Genomic DNA, 16,266 nt, shown 5'->3' with positions numbered 1-16,266 from the left:
CAGTTGGGACCACAGTCACCAAACAAACCATTGGTAACACAATACCCCCCAATTTATTGAAATCCTGCAGGGTCCACAAGGTCCCCCTCCTCAAGAAGGAACATGTACAATCCTGTCTAAAGTTTGCAAATGAACATCTAAATGATTCAGAGAAGTATTTGGAGAAAGTGCTGTGGTCAGATGGGACCAGAATTGAGCTCTTTGGCATTACCTCGACTCGCCATGTTTGGAGGAAGAAAAATGGTGACTAGCACAGAGGTGGAAACATTATGGTTTGGGGCTGTTTCTCTGCTAAAGGTACAGGCCAACTTTGCCACTTTGAGTGGCCAATGGACGAGTGGCCATGTATAGTAAAATCTTGGATCAGAACCTTCTTCCCTCAGCCAGAAAACGGAAGAAGGGTTGTGGGTGGGTTTTCAGCATGACAATGACCCAAAACATACCGCCAAGGCAACAAAGGGGTGGCTCAAGAAAAAGCACATCAAAGTCATGGAGTGGCCTGGCCAGTTTCCAGACCTTAGTCCTGTAGAAAATGTATGGAGGGAGCTAACATTTTGAGTTGCCAAATGACAGCCAAGAAACCCTAAGGATTTAGAGAAGATCTGTAAAGAAGAGTGGACCAAAATCCCTCCTGAGATGTGTGCAAACCTGGTCACCAACTACAAGAAACATCTTACCTCTGTGCTTCCCAACAAGGGTTTCGCCACCAATGCCGCAAACACACGATCAGAAATTCCGCCAGCAAAAGACAGATGAGAGCTTTTGGTCAGAAAATGCAACCGTGTGTATGCTCTATCAGACTTTTGCTGGCCAAATTCCCGCCAGCAAATGATTGAGAGCAGGTTCTCAATTTTTCGGTCGGAAAAAATTCCAAACGGAAATTCTGATTGTCTGTAGCAATTCTGATGTGCACAATTCCTACTCATGCTCGGAAACAATTTGATGCATTGAATTTAATTTTCTCGGCTCTACGTAGTGTTGTACGTCACTGCGTTCTTGACGGTCGAAAGTTCAGCGAACTTTGTGTGACCGTGTGTATGCAAGCCAAGCTTGAGCGGAATTCTGATGGAAAAACCATCCAAGATTTTTCCGTCAGAAAAATCCGCTCGTGTGTATGGGGCATAAGTCATGTTTTGTTCGGGGATCGAATACTTATTTTACTCACTGAACTGCAACTCAATTTATATGTGTTTTTCTGGATTTTTGGTTGATATTCTGTCTCTATCATTTAAAATACACCTATGATAAAATTATAGACCCTTAATTTATTTGTAAGTGGGCAAACTTACAAAATCTGCAGGGGATCAAAAAAATTTTCCCCCGGCTGTACAAGCATAAACACATGCGTGGGGAGGAGCCTATGTACAAAAATGTTGATTGCGGTACACATGCTACATATTACCACACACAGTGAAGTGAATTTCTAGGCCCATTATTTATGGTTAACTCTATACTGGTGACCTGTAGGAGCTCTTAAAGCGTCACCTGTGAAAAATTTAGTTTATCAATGTTTTTTTGTCAAGTCACAGGCATAGTCAGTTTTAAGGCTTGTTGGGTATCTATTTGGTCGACATTAACTTATATTTTAGAATTCCACCAAAATATTGGATACCATGTTCCATTCATGTGTCCTAAAATTAAACTTAAAGTGGAGGTCCACCCTAAAGTGGACATTCCGCTCATCGGAACCCTCCCCCCCTTCGGCGCCACAATTGGCACCTTTCAGGGGGGAGGGGGGTGCAGATACCTGTACAGTACAGGTATCTGCACCCACTTCCGGGATAGCTCTCTGCGGAAAGGGGCGTAGATTACGCCCCTTTCCGCAAGTGCCCGCCCCTTTTCGCAAGTGCCCCGCTGCCTGCTGGGAAACACACAGATCCCAGAGGCAGCGGGGACCGTCCTTATTGCGCAGCGCGGCTCGCGCATGCGCAGTAGGGAACCGGGAAATGAAGCCGAAAGGCTCCATTTCCTGATTCCCATACCCAAGATGGCGGCGGCAGCACCCGAGAGACGATCTAGAGATCGGCTTCGGGTGCCGACATCGCGGGCGCGCTGGACAGGTAAGTGTCACTATTTTAAAAGTCAGCAGCTGCAGTATTTGTAGCTGCTGGCTTTAAAAAAAAAAAAAAAAATGCGGAGTCCCGGCGGACTCCCGCTTTAACCGCTTGCCGACCAGCCGGCATCATTTTATTGTGGCAGGTCGGCACAATCCCGCATTGGCTCGCGGGATCGGGATAGCAGGTGTGGCCGCGCCCGCTGCACAGCGTGGGTGTTGATGCTCGTGGTCGATGGTTGCGATGTTGCATGACCGCGCAATTGTCATGTAAAGTGTGACAGCCCTGAAAACTGAAAATTGGCCTGGGCAGGAAAGGGGTGAAAGTGCCCAGTAGGCAAGTGGTTACAGGAAAATTATACAAAAAAAAAAGAAAAAAGGTTAGTTAAGTGGCCTTTTTATCACTACTATTCCCTTATAATGGCTTTTGAAATGTGTAAATGCATCAATTTAGAAATGATGTTTAGCGCTAGGAAACACTTTTTGAAAGATAAAATACAACTATATAGATCAGACCAAAATGAGGGACAAATGAGGAGGAATAAGGGACATTGCTCCAAATCAGTCCCTCGAAATCAGGGACAGTTGGGAGCTATGCAATCAGCCATAACATTATGATTACTGACAGGTAAAGTGAATAACACTGACTATCTTGTTACAATGGCATCTGAAAGTGGGTGGGATATACAGTGGAACCTTGGTTTACGAGTAACGCAGCTAACAAGCGTTTTGAAAGACGAGCAACTTTTTTTTTTTTATTCTGACTCGGTTTGCGAGTGTTGTCTCACAAAACGAACAGAATTCAAGCTAATGGGGTGTACAGTGCCGCATTTGTCCAGAGGTGCGGGGGCGCTGGTGATACTGGGACTGGTTCGGAGCCGTTTGGAAATACTTGGAATCACTTGGAAACTCTCGGAAATACCCAGCTCCCGTTGAGGCATGGACTCCACTAGACCTCTAAGGGTAGGCTGTGGTACCTGATACCAAGCTGTCAGTAGCAGATCCTTTAAGTCTTGTAAGTTACGAGAGGGGGGCCTTCATGGGTCGGACTTGTTTTTCCAGCACATCCCGCAGATGCTCGATTGGATTGAGATCCAATTAATTTGGAAGTGAGTCAACACCTTGAACTCATTATTGTGCTCCTCAAACCAGTCTTGAATCCTGTCGCCAGTTTGGCGGTTTTCCTTCCTTGGACCACATTTTTGTCCTGACCGCTGCAGACCGGGAACTTCCCACAAGAGCTGCAGTTTTGGAGTTGCTCTGACCCCACCGGAAATACCCAGCATTTCCGAGTTCAGCCGAGCTGTCTCTGAGTATTTACGAGGCTCCCTGGCGCCCCCACCTCTGGCCACATGCGGTATTGCATGTAATAGAAGTCAATGCGGAACGAATTATCTTCGCTTCCATTGACTTCTATGGGGAAACTCGCTTTGATATGCAAGTGCTTTGGATTACAAGCATTCTCCTGGAACGGATTATGCTCGTCATCCAAGGTTCCACTGTATTAGGCAGCAAGTGAACAAGTTGTCCCTGAAGTTGATGTGTTGTAAAGCAGAAAAAATGGGCAAGTGTAAGGAGCTGAGTACCAAACTGTAATGGCTAGACGACTGGGTCAGAGCAACTCCAAACCTGCAGCTCTTGTGGGAAGTTCCCGGTCTGCAGCGGTCAGGACAAAAATGTGGTCCAAGGAAGGAAAACCGACAAACTGGCGACAGGATTCAAGACTGGTTTGAGGAGCACAATAATGAGTTCAAGATGTTGACTTCACTTTCCAAATTCATCAGATCCCAATCCAATCGAGCATCTGCGGGATGTGCTGGAAAAACAAGTCCGACCCATGAAGGCCCCCCTCTCGTAACTTTCAAGACTTAAAGGATCTGCTACTGACAGCTTGGTATCAGACACCACAGTCTACCCTTAGAGGTCTAGTGGAGTCCATACCTCGACGGGTTATGGTGGTGGGTGGTCATAATGTTATGGCTGATCGGCGTATGTCCTCTATATAGATTTCTACAATCCTTTGTATGGTTTAGGAAGAAGAATCTCAGATTAATATGTCTGTGTTCTTTGCTCTCCTACCGACAATCCCTTTGCAGACACAACCACACCCTACTTGTGTAGATGGGAAAAGATTTATTCCAAACACACCTAAGCAGAACGCATTCCATTAGCCTCATCCATCAAAAAAAAAAAGAAAAAGAAAAAGAATGATGTCTAAGATGCTTTGGCTGGACACCTGACATGCATTTAGAATGCGTTCCGGTGAATCTCAAGCAATTGATCAGCAGATATTACTTACAAATAAAGTTTTTCTTCCTTTTACAAGGTCATTGCAGCAAAAGCACCTTGAACGCATGTTAAACACATTGCGTTTTTTTGTGTCTACGGTGCAGACTATGCTTAGAAAATGTCAACGCGACACGACGCAATACAAAAGGAACACTGCTAAAAAAGAACGTCTTACATTGCAGCGAACAATTCCGATCAAAGCTCAACCATTGACAGCTGAATACGTTCTTAAAGGAACGTAACCCTATGTTTGATAGTGAGATCCGCTCTCAAAATCGGACCATGATCATGTCTACAATGAATTTGCTTGCCTATCTGTATACATTTACCTATATCCTTTTTATTATATACCATTATCATTATTATTTATATTATTTGTATTATATTTCTTCACTATATCTTTATTATTTTATTGGATTTTCTCTATTCCTTTCTCTATATCATTACTATTTTATTCGATTTCTCAATTCTTTTCTATACATATGTATTATTTTTATAATCTTTCTCTATATATTTATAATACAGTTTTATATATATATATATATATATATATATATATATATATATATATATATATATATATATATATTTATTTATATTTTTTTATATTTTGTTTATGTATATATATATATATATATTTATATAGAGAGTTTTTTTTTACATATGTATTGTTTTATTATTAAGATTATATTAATATTATTTTAATATGATATTAATAATATCATTATAGTCATATTCATTTTAGAGTGAAGCTGTTGTTTAAGATGAATATATGATTTTTTTTTTTAATTTTATGATTGGTATAAAATGGTTTGCTTATATCCATTTATTCTCATGCTACAACGAAGAGTTTCTTGCTCATCTTGTGTTTTTATATATGATTTTTACACCGTTTTACTATCCATATATATAGTTGTGTTCTAGCCCTGATGAAGGGGGATGCCTTGGAAATGTGTTGGATATGAATATATGATTTTTTTAAAAATTTTATGATTGGTATAAAATGGTTTGCTTATATCCATTCATTCTCATGCTACAACGAAAAATTGCTTGCTCATTTGTGTTTTTATATATGATTTATACACTTCTTTACTATCCATATATATATTTGTGTCCTAGCCCTGATGAAGGGGGATGCCTCGGAAATGTGTTGGATATAAATATATGATTTTTTAAAATTTTATGATTGGTATAAAATGGTTTGCTTTTATCCATTCAGTCTCATGCTACAACGAAAAATTGCTTGCTCATTTGTGTTTTTATATATGATTTATACACTTTTTTACTATTTATATATGTATATTTGTGTTCTAGCACTGATGAAGGGGGATGCCTTGGAAACGTGTTGGATATTTCTTTTTTTCAACTGGTTATGACTTTGCTATCAAGAATAAAAGATATATATATATGACTTTTTAAATTGATCTTTCAGCACTTGGTTCCTACTATTCACCTTATCTGCTCAAGTAGGGTGAGTCCTACTTATGTGGGTCTGTACCCCCACTTTGTGTCTTCCCGAACAGCCGAGATCCATTTGACAAGAACCAATATCAACTCATATTTGAAGAACTACTAAGTTTCAAGTTTTGATTTCTCTTCATGCATTAAAAGAATTGGAAACCCATGTGTAGACCCATGTAAGCAAGCCATGGTAACACTAAGCATGCCCACTGACTTCATACCGCATAGACGGCTAGGCTGGTGCATTGTAGGGATTAGAAGTGTAAAGCTGATATCACCACAAAAAAAATAAAAAAAATTAAAATAAACGCCAAAGCTGAAAATCTCAATTTCGCTCATTAAGCTGCTATTTCATTTTATTAAAAAAAAAAATGATTTGGAGACCCTGAAGGCTCATATAAGCAAGTCATGGTAACGTTAACATGCCTATTGGCTTCATACCGCATACTCAGGCTACTTCATTTGTAGGGATGAGAAGAGAAATTTTGGCAAATTTGATATTACCAGGAAATTACATCCATGCAGAAAAATCCCAATTTTGTTCATTAAGCTGCCTAAGCGAAAATTTGCATGCATAAATTTGTACTTTTTAAATTATTCATTTAGAGATCCTGAAGAGTCATGTAAGCAAAACCGTGGTAACCTTAAACACGCCTATTGGGTTCATACCACATACTCAGCCTATTGCATTGTTGGGACGGGAAGAGAAATTCTGGCCAATTTGATATTGCTATGGAATTACGTCAAAGCTAAAATTCTCTATTTCGCTAATTAAACTGGTTGGGCTAAATTAGCATTAAAAAATTTCTACTTTTTAAAAATTATTTATGTAGTTTTTTTTTTTTTTTTTTTTTAGGGGGAGAGGGGGGTTGTATTTAGAGTAGTTGAGTTTGTTTCACTTCACTTGGAATGTTTGTAAGTTATTAATTCATGAAGATGGAACGTGTATGTATAATTAATGGAATAAGTTGTAACTAATTGTATATTTACATAATTGTAGATATTCCCATGTGGTCCGATGAAGCAGACCGGGTCTTAAAAAAAAAAAACACGTAATATATAGCCAACATCTTGCAAACAAAATATTGATGCATTCTGCCATATAAAGTCTGATGACATATAGAACGGAGAGTTTATGTTGGATTGTAAATGGTAATTGTATGGGAATAATATGAGGCTATTCCTATGAGGATGGCATTATTAGTGATAAAAAACGTATTTTTATGTATTTTTTGTAATGACTTTTGTAATGATGTCCTTTATGGAATTGAAAATAAAGATTTTTTTTCTATTGTAAAAATGGTGTCACACTTTAAAAATCCCTTTAACTCACATCCCTCAAATATCTTCTAATACTGGGATGTGGCTTCTAGTTTGATTTAATTAAGGACAAGATTGAGGTAAATACAATTGTGCATGTGGGGGTAGTTTTGTTTGTTTCAGTTCAGGGCTATTTTTCTTTCTGTGTAAAAGTAACGCCCCGTACCGTACACACGGTCGGATTTTCCAACGGAAAATGTTCAACGGGAGCTTTCTGACGGAAATTCCAACCGTGTGTTGGCTCCTTTGGACATTTTCCATCGTAATTTCCGACACACAAAATTTGAGATCTGGATCTCAAATTTTCCGACAACAAAATTCGTTGTCGGAAATTCCGATCGTGTGTACACAATTCTGAGGCACAAAGTTCCACGCGCGCTCGGAATCAAGCAGAAGAGCCGCACTGGCTATTGAACTTCATTCTTCTCGGCTCATCGTAGCGTGTTGTACGTCACTGCGTTCTTGACGTTCGCAATTTCCGACCAACTTTGTGTGACCGTGTGTATGCAAGACAAGTTTGACCCAACATCCTTCGGAAAAAATCCATGGATTTTGTTGTCGGAATGTCCGATTGTGTGTAATGCTGCGTACACACGAGCGGACTGTATGGCCTACTTAGTCCGTCGAAACACATTTCAGCCGACAGTCCGCTCGTGTGTGGGCTTCAGCGGACTTTTTCAGCGTGCAGTCCGGCGTACTAAGAATTTCGGATTTTTCGAAATTCTGTCCGTCGTACTCGCATTTCGGCGGACAATCCGGCCGTGTGTATGCCAGTCCGCCGTACTTTTGAAATGAGCGGACTTTTCCCGCCCGGAGAAAAGTCCGCTCATTTCGAGCGGCTATCCAGGTAGGCGTGGCCCGCGAAGGAGACGTTGCTTGCCCCGCCGCCTGGTATGGACTTAAAGGGGAACCCCAACGCCGAAAAAAATCGGCGTGTGGTCCCCCCAAGTCCACAACAGACCCTTGTCCGAGCACGCTACCCGGCCGGCCAGGAAAGGGGGGCGAGCGAGCGCCCCCCCTCCTGAGCCATACCAGGCTGCGTGCCCTCAACATGGGGGGTGCCTTGGGGAAGGGGGGCCGCGCGCCCCCCCCACCCCAAAGCACCTTGTCCCCATGTTGATGAGGACAAGGGCCTCTTCCCGACAACCCTGGCCATTGGTTGTCGGGGTCTGCGGGCGGGGGGCTTATCGGAATCCGGCAGCCCCCTTTAATAAGGGGGCCCTCGGATACCGGCCCCCTACCCTATGTGAATGAGTATGGGGTACAATGTACCCCTACCCATTCACCTGTAAAATAAAAGTACAAAAAAAAACACAACACACGAGATAAAATACTTTATTGCACAGCTCTGGGGGTCTTCTGTCTTCGGGGGTCTTCTCGCCGGACTCCTCCGCTATCTTCTTGTAGCTCTTTTGCTAGCGGAGGAGTCCGGCTTTCTTCCTCGCCGCCGGCCTCTTCTCCCGACTTCGGGGGTCTTGTCCCCCTCTTCGGTTCTTCTGCCGGGCCACAGCGCCTTCTTCTAGCTCTTTTACAGGCGGTGGCCCGGTCTTCTGTCGCCGCCGCCGCCTTCCGTTCTTCTTCTTCTTCTTCTTCTTCGCCTTCTTCTCCAGGAGATGTTGACTCGACGCTCTCTCCGGCCACAATGCCAGGGCCGTGCTGCGCGGCCACTTATATAGGGACAAGGGGCGGTGTCACATGGCTTTATGCCACATGGGTTGGTCACATGGGTTGATGTCACATGGGGACTATGACATCGTAAGGGGGCGGGGTCACCATGTGACACCAACCCATGTGACATAAAGCCATGTGACACCGCCCCTTGTCCCTATATAAGTGGCTGCGCAGCACAGCCCTGGCATTGTGGCCGGAGAGACCGTCGAGTCAACATCTCCTGGAGAAGAAGGAGAAGAAGAAGAAGAAGAAGAAGAAGAAGAACGGAAGGCGGCGGCGGCGGCGACAGAAGACCGGGCCACCGCCTGTAAAAGAGCTAGAAGAAGGCGCTGTGGCCCGGCAGAAGAACCGAAGAGGGGGACAAGACCCCCGAAGTCGGGAGAAGAGGCCGGCGGCGAGGAAGAAAGCCGGACTCCTCCGCTAGCAAAAGAGCTACAAGAAGATAGCGGAGGAGTCCGGTGAGAAGACCCCCGAAGACGGAAGACCCCCGGAGCTGTGCAATAAAGTATTTTATCTCGTGTGTTGTGTTTTTTTTTGTACTTTTATTTTACAGGTGAATGGGTAGGGGTACATTGTACCCCATACTCATTCACATAGGGTGGGGGGCCGGTATCCGGGGGCCCCCTTATTAAAGGGGGCTCCCGGATTCCGATAAGCCCCCCGCCCGCAGACCCCGACAACCAACGGCCAGGGTTGTCGGGAAGAGGCCCTTGTCCTCATCAACATGGGGACAAGGTGCTTTGGGGTGGGGGGGCCGCGCGGCCCCCCTTCCCCAAGGCACCCCCCATGTTGAGGGCACGCGGCCTGGTATGGCTCAGGAGGGGGGGCGCTCGCTTGCCCCCCTTTCCTGGCCGGCCGGGTAGCGTGCTCGGACAAGGGTCTGTTGTGGACTTGGGGGGACCCCACGCCGATTTTTTTCGCCGTTGGGGTTCCCCTTTAAGTCCATACCAGGCGGCGGGGCAAGCAACGTCTCCTTCGCGGGCCCCGCCTACCTGGAGACGCGCTCTAAATGAGCGGACTTTCCTCCGCGTGTGTGGGCGAGTCCGTTCATTTCAAAAGTAGGGCGGATAGTACGGCGGACTTAGTACGCCGTATTAGTCTGCTCAAAAAGTACCGTGTGTGGGCAAGTAGCCCGTTCGGAAAGTCCGACGGACAGTCTGGCGGAAAGTACGCCAGACTAAGTACGTCATACAGTCTGCTCGTGTGTACGCGGCATAAGGGGGAATAACAAAACAAGGATAATGAGGGGTTGCTTTTGGCACAGGAACATCTCCAGAATAATTGTAATGTCAGTTTGTAGCCTTTAGAAGCCATTAAATGTCCTAATCCTAACCATCTAACCCTAACCACCTTACCCTAACTTACCCCAGCCAACACCCTAACCTAACCTTAAATCGAACCCTAGCCACCTTACCCTAACTTACCCCAGCCAACACCCTAACCTAACCTTAAATCTAACCCTAGCCACCTTACCCTAACTTACCCCAGCTAACATCCTTACCTAACCCTTAACCTTACCTAGCTCCAAAACTTAAACCTATCTCAATAACCTAATCCTCACTCTAACCCTAACCACATTACCCTAACCTATCCCTAACCCTAACTCTACCCCTAACCCTCAGCCCTAACCTTACTCGAACCACCTTAAACTTATCTAACCCTAACCACCTTACCCTAACCCCAAAGCCTAACTCTAATCAGAAACCCTAACCTAACCCCAACCACCACCCTATCCTAACTCCAAACCTAACCCTAACTCCCTAACCTAACCCTGACTCTAACCCTAACCACCTTACCCTAACCTATCCCAAAACCTATCCCTAAACCTAAGCCTAACCCTAAGCCCTAACCTAACTCTAACCACCTTACCCCAATCTAAACCTAACCCTAACTCTAACCACCTTACCCCAACCTCCTAGGCCTAACCTAATCTTAATTGTAACCCTAACCTTAACTTCAACCCTAAGCCTCTAACCCTAATCTGACTCTATCCCATAACCTAATCCTAACTCTATTCTTCGCCCTAAAAACCAGTTTAGTTCAACTTTACCAATTTATAAAATGTTAAAATTTTGCTGGAATCTCAAAATTATCACTGAGAGTTCAGAAAAATAAATATTCTCCTGAGAATTCCCATCTTCATGCTCTAACCCTAATCTAAACCGAACCCTAACTCCAACCATTGCCCTCTGGCCCCAACTGTAATGCTAAAAATAGCCCCGCCCCCCCCCCCCCAAAAAAAACACCTTAAGGTCACCTTATGCATTGACTCCAATGAATTTCACCAAAATTTTGAAATTTCACCAGAATCTCAAAATTTTCACTGAAATTTCAGCAAAATAAAAATTCTCCTGAGAATTCCCTTCTCCAAACTCTAACCTTAATCTAAACCTAACTCCAACTCTAACCATAACCCCTAGCCCCAACTCTGACCACAACCCTTAAAATAACCCCCCCCCCAAAAAAAAACCTTAATTTCACCTTATCCATTAACTCCAATGAATTTCACCTAAATTTCACCAGAATCTCTAAATTTTTCACAGAAATGTTGTCAAAATAAAAATGATTCTGAGAATCCCCTTCTCCAAACTCTAACCTTAATTTAAACCTTACCCCATTCTAACCATAACCCTCTAGCCCCAACTCTAACCATAACCCTTAAAATAACCAAAAAACACCCTTACGTGACCTTCCCCATTGACTCCAATGAATTTCATCGGAATCTCGTAATTTTCACTGAAATTTCGGAAAAATAAAAATGTTCCTAAGAATTCTCCTCTCAAGACTCTAACCCTAACCCTCTAACCTAAACCTAACCCTAATGCTGGCCATACATGCATACATTTTCATTTGAAAATGTTCGTATTAAGACTGTTCGTTCGATTTTCTAATCGTTAGTAGGGTTCAAATGAACATTCATCTTCAACCACAAAAGAAGTAGCATAATACAAAACTTTTCTTGATCGAATGAATTTACGGACAGTGTATGTGGTTTTCGTTCAGAAATTACATTCATTTTAAAACCAAATGGTCAAAGCAAGTAAAATTTTCGAATGACATTTGTCCATTCATTAAATGTACAAAGAATCTCTGTACAAATATTCCTATGAATATTCTCATCCCAAAATCTATATGTGTATGGCCAGCATAACTCTGAATGCTAGGCTCTAACCCCAACTCTAACCTTAACTCCCTAAGCCTAACTCTAATTGTAACCCTAAAAACCACCAAAAATAACCTTGACTTCACCTTCTCCACCGACTCCAATCCTTTTTGCCACAATGTTGTAAATTCACCAGAACCTCTAAATTTCCAACGAAATTTGAGGAAAAATTAAAATTCTCAATCTCACCCATCTCTGGTGCATTTTTAGAGGACTTCCAACACTTGAAAAAATTGCCGTAAGAAGCCAATTGTAAGGTATAGAGGAGAGACAAAGAACTGTGCTTGAAAGAAGTGATTTGAGAGCCCTTGTAAAAAAAAAAAAAGAATTGGCTGGTCCCATAAAAAGCCATCTTTACCCTCAGCTACTATTTGTTAATAAACCCGGGCCATTTTATAAAAGCCAAGGGAAAAGAAAACGTAGTTGGTATACACCGCATCCAACCTGCTACAGAAAAATGTGACAACTAGAATTGTGTTGCCGAGGGCAAAGCAGACACTTTTCGCATCTTTTTTTTATGCTTTTATAGCTCCCCCTCCCCCTTTAAGAGTGTAGTGATCTCTTCCAGCTGAGTACTACGTGATGGCCATGACTCGATTCTGTTTTACGGCTGGCATCTCAGCTGGCTACCGAGTGAAAAACAAATTGCAATTTAATAGTAGAGGAGGAAAAGCTGGCTGTGTTTACAAAGAAACATTCCAGCAGGCTCTGAAGACAATCTGCAGCTGGGCGGACGTCCCCTTTAAAACGACACCGGAAAAGACACCAGCATGGGGTTTTGAGCAGAAATACTCACTGCCATCGTCGGAGTCGTAGTTGTCCAGGTCTGGGGAGTCGGTCTCAAGCTCTGGCACCTGGGGGCGTATGTCCAGAGGGGCTAGGGTGTGCGGGGGCCCGGTGGGAGAATGGGCCCCTTCCGGCCATGGAGTGTACCTAGGGAAGTAGTCAGAGATCTGCTGGATGGGCCGGATGGGTCCCGGGCACACGTTGATGGCCATGTGCTCCTGGATACTGATGGGCACCTTGTCGCCTCGCCGTACTGTCATCGGCGTTCCTGCGAACAGAAAGAGAAAGAGAGTCAGGGAAGCCCAAGAGCACATTGTGATAAAAATGTCATAACAATTAAAAATGCAACACTGGTGGAGGGAGCATAGCGGTAATAAAATGTAACAATGACTATAAGGCACTGATGGAAGAAGATGCAAAGCTGCGGTGCTGGACCTAGGGAATTGTGAGCAACAATTACAAAGGGAACCGGTGGCTGAAATGCGGTAGGTAGGATGGGATCCACTGCTTAGAGTGCAGAGGGCATCTGTTGCATAATGTACAGAAGGTGTAAAGGATCTGATGCAACAAATGCTGTGGTTGGCAAGAATCCACTGAAGAGAGCTGAGTGGGCATGCATTGGGTGCTCAGCACCCATAGAAAATCCAATGGATCTATACAGGGATCATTAAGTAATAGGGAATCTGTGGATAAAGTGCAGAAACTAGTGGATAGAAAGTGGAAAACAGAAAATCCAGTGTACAGAGTGCAGTGGGTAGTAGGGATCAGGTTGATAAAAAAAGGTAATTGTGATTTAGCGGAAAAACTGTAGCAGGTATTATTATTATTATTATACCTGATTTATATAGCGCCAACAGTTTACGTAGCACTTTAGAAGAGATCAGTGCATTCAATGGATAGAGTACTGCTGAAAGAGTGCAGAAGGTAGTAGAGAGCTATTAAATCAAGTGCAATGGGTAGCAGGGATTTATTTGCTAGATTGTAGCTGATAGTAAGAATCCAGTGGGTAAGGTGCAGCGGATAATAGGCATCTAGTTTGTAGGGTGCTGCAGATGTTAGGGATCCAGGGAACAGAGTTCAGCAGGTGGTATTTAGTTGGTAGAGTGTTGAAGCTAGTAGGGATCCTGTGGGTAGAGTGTGGCCGGTAGTAGGGATCCAACATAATGCAATAGGTAATGCAATAGGTAGTTGATCCAGCGGGTAGAGTGAAGCATGTAGCAGAAATCCAGTAGTTATAGTGCAGCTGGTAGTAGGGTTTCCATGGTGGAGTGCTGCAGGTGATAGCGATACAGTGAGTAGAGTGCAGCAGGTGGTAGAGATCTTGTGAGTAGAGTGCAGCAGGTAGTAGGGGTTCTACAGATTCAGTGTGGCAGGTGGTAGGGATCTAGAGGTTTGAGTTTAGTAGGTAGTAGGGATTTAGAGGGTTGGGTGCAGCAGGTGGTAGGGATCTAGAAGGCTGAGTGCTGCAGGTGATGAGAATCTAGAGAGCTGGGTGCAGCAGGTGGTAAGGATTCAGTGGGTAGAGTGCAGAAGGTTGTATTGATCCATTAGGTTGAGTCCAGAAGGTGATAGGAATCTAGAGGGTTGGGTGCAGCAGGTGGTAGGGATCTAGATGGTTGAGTGCTGCAGGTGTGGTAATGATCTAGAAGGTTGAGTGCTGCAGGTGGTAAGGATCTCGAGGGTTGAGTGCAGCAGGTAGTAGGGATCTAGAAGTTTGACTTCTGCAGGTAGTAGGGATCTAGAGGATTGGGTGCAGCAGGTGGTAGGAATCCAGAGGGTAAAGTTCAGTTGGTGGTAGGTATCCAGAAGGTAGAGTGCAGCAGGTGGAAGGGATCCAGCAGGTAGTGTACATTAGGTAGCAGGGATCCTTTGAGTGCAGAAGGTGGTAGGGATCTAGAGGTTTGAGTGCAGCAGGTGTTATGGATTTAGAGGTTTGAATGCAACAGGTGGTAGGGATTTAAAGGGTTGGGTGCAGCAAGTGCTAGGGATCTAGAAGCTTGATTGCCTCAGGTGTTAAGGATATAGCGGGTTGAGTGCTACAAGTCGTAGGGATGCAGAGGGCTGAGTGCAGCAGGTGGTAGGGATCCAGTGGGTAGAATGCAGAAGGTGGTAAGGATCTAGAGGGTTTACTGCTTCAGGTAGTAGGGATCTAGAGTGTTGAGTGCAGCAGGTAGTAGGGATCCAGAGGTTAAAGTTTAGCAGAGAGTAAGGATTCTAAAGGTAGAGTGCAGCAGGTAGAAGGAATCCAGTGGGTGGAGTGCAGCTGGTGGAAGGGATCCAGTGGGTAGAGTGTAGCTGATGTTAATGATCTAGAGGGTAGAGTGCAAGAGGTGGTAGGGATCTAGAGGGTAGAGTGCAAGAGGTGGTAGGGATCTGGAGGGTAGAGTACAAAGGGTGTTAGGGACCTAGAGGAGAGTAGAGTACAACAGGTGGTAGTGATCTAGAGGAGGGCAGAGTACAACAGGTGGTAGGGATCTAGAGGAGGGTAGAGTTGTGGTAGGTATCCAGCAGGTAGATTGCAGTAGTTGGTAGGATTTCAGTGGTGCAGTGGTATTGTAAGTTGGAAAAGGTTTATATGGCATAGCAGTAAACCCCAGAACATGTCTGTTGTGGCAGCTGTGAAACAGTCACGTCCTTTTACTATGTCCATTAAAATTGTGATCACCACCATGTGCCTCCACTATGGGAGCCTACCACATGCACGGCACAGCACCACACCGCCAACTTCCACCGCCATTGCGCAACCTCACCAACCTGTTCTTTCACGTAAATCATCATTATCGTAACTTGCAGGAAAATCACCGACCCTTACCGCGCCGGCCAACCCCAAGCAATCGTGCCGCTTTAACCCCTTGCTGGCTAAAAAAAATGGAAACCTGCGGAATATCCCCCCTTTTTTAACCTTCCACCGTCCGGAAAGAGATCAGGAAGGGTAGCGTTGCCTTGTTAACCCTTTCCACCCAGCAGAATGGACTTACCTGTCACCGTAGCTCTCTAAAGGCAGCAAGCAGCAGGGCACCTGGGGGACCGAGGCAGAGAGCGGAGCTGAGCGGAGGACGCAGAGGAACGGCTAGATTGCCTCTGATGATGCTTCTCTCCCTGACTGCTGTGTCTCACAGCAGGGGAAGGAGGGAGGGAGAGCAGAGGAGAGGTGGAGACAAAGAAAGAGCAAATGAATAGAGGGGAAAAAAAGGAAAGAGTGTAGACAGAGGTGAAGGAAAACAATCACAAGATAACTCAGACACCACCAACCGCTACTTAACCACTTGATGCTTGGACCTCGTTCAATACAATCCAGACGCATCCATCTGCCTGGACACCTATTGTCAGCCGGGCTCTGCTGCGTGCAACCCTTTTATCTCTTCTCATTCTTTGTAATTTTATATCTGCAAAAACAAACCCATAAATAAGAAGAATAAATAAAAACAACATATGTAGAAAAACACGCATTTCATTCAAGGGATGCTGTAATAACTCAATGGTGGGTTTATTTACCAAACCTGAGCACAAAATATATACTAAT

General features: G+C 44.3%; 1 protein-coding gene across 1 annotated transcript in view; it reads right to left on the bottom strand.

The window, feature by feature from the left end:
* Positions 1–15,863, bottom strand: part of DOC2A (double C2 domain alpha) — a 129,607-nt gene extending 113,744 nt beyond the window's left edge. The window contains exons 1-2 of the mRNA XM_077447354.1: positions 15,722–15,863; positions 12,754–13,011 (exon numbers count right to left, since the gene is read on the bottom strand). Coding sequence (XP_077303480.1) covers positions 12,754–13,003 — 250 coding nt within the window. The 5' untranslated portion in view covers positions 13,004–13,011; positions 15,722–15,863. The remainder of the gene's footprint in view (positions 1–12,753; positions 13,012–15,721) is intronic.
* Positions 15,864–16,266: the final 403 nt, after the last annotated feature.

This window comes from Lithobates pipiens, unplaced genomic scaffold (genome assembly GCF_037356315.1).
Source record: "Lithobates pipiens isolate NorthernLeopardFrog02 unplaced genomic scaffold, aLitPip1_a1.2 Scaffold_22, whole genome shotgun sequence".
Taxonomy (NCBI): domain Eukaryota; kingdom Metazoa; phylum Chordata; class Amphibia; order Anura; family Ranidae; genus Lithobates; species Lithobates pipiens.
The sequence above is the reverse complement of the archived record's forward strand: the minus strand, read 5'-3'. Positions and strand labels throughout refer to the sequence as shown.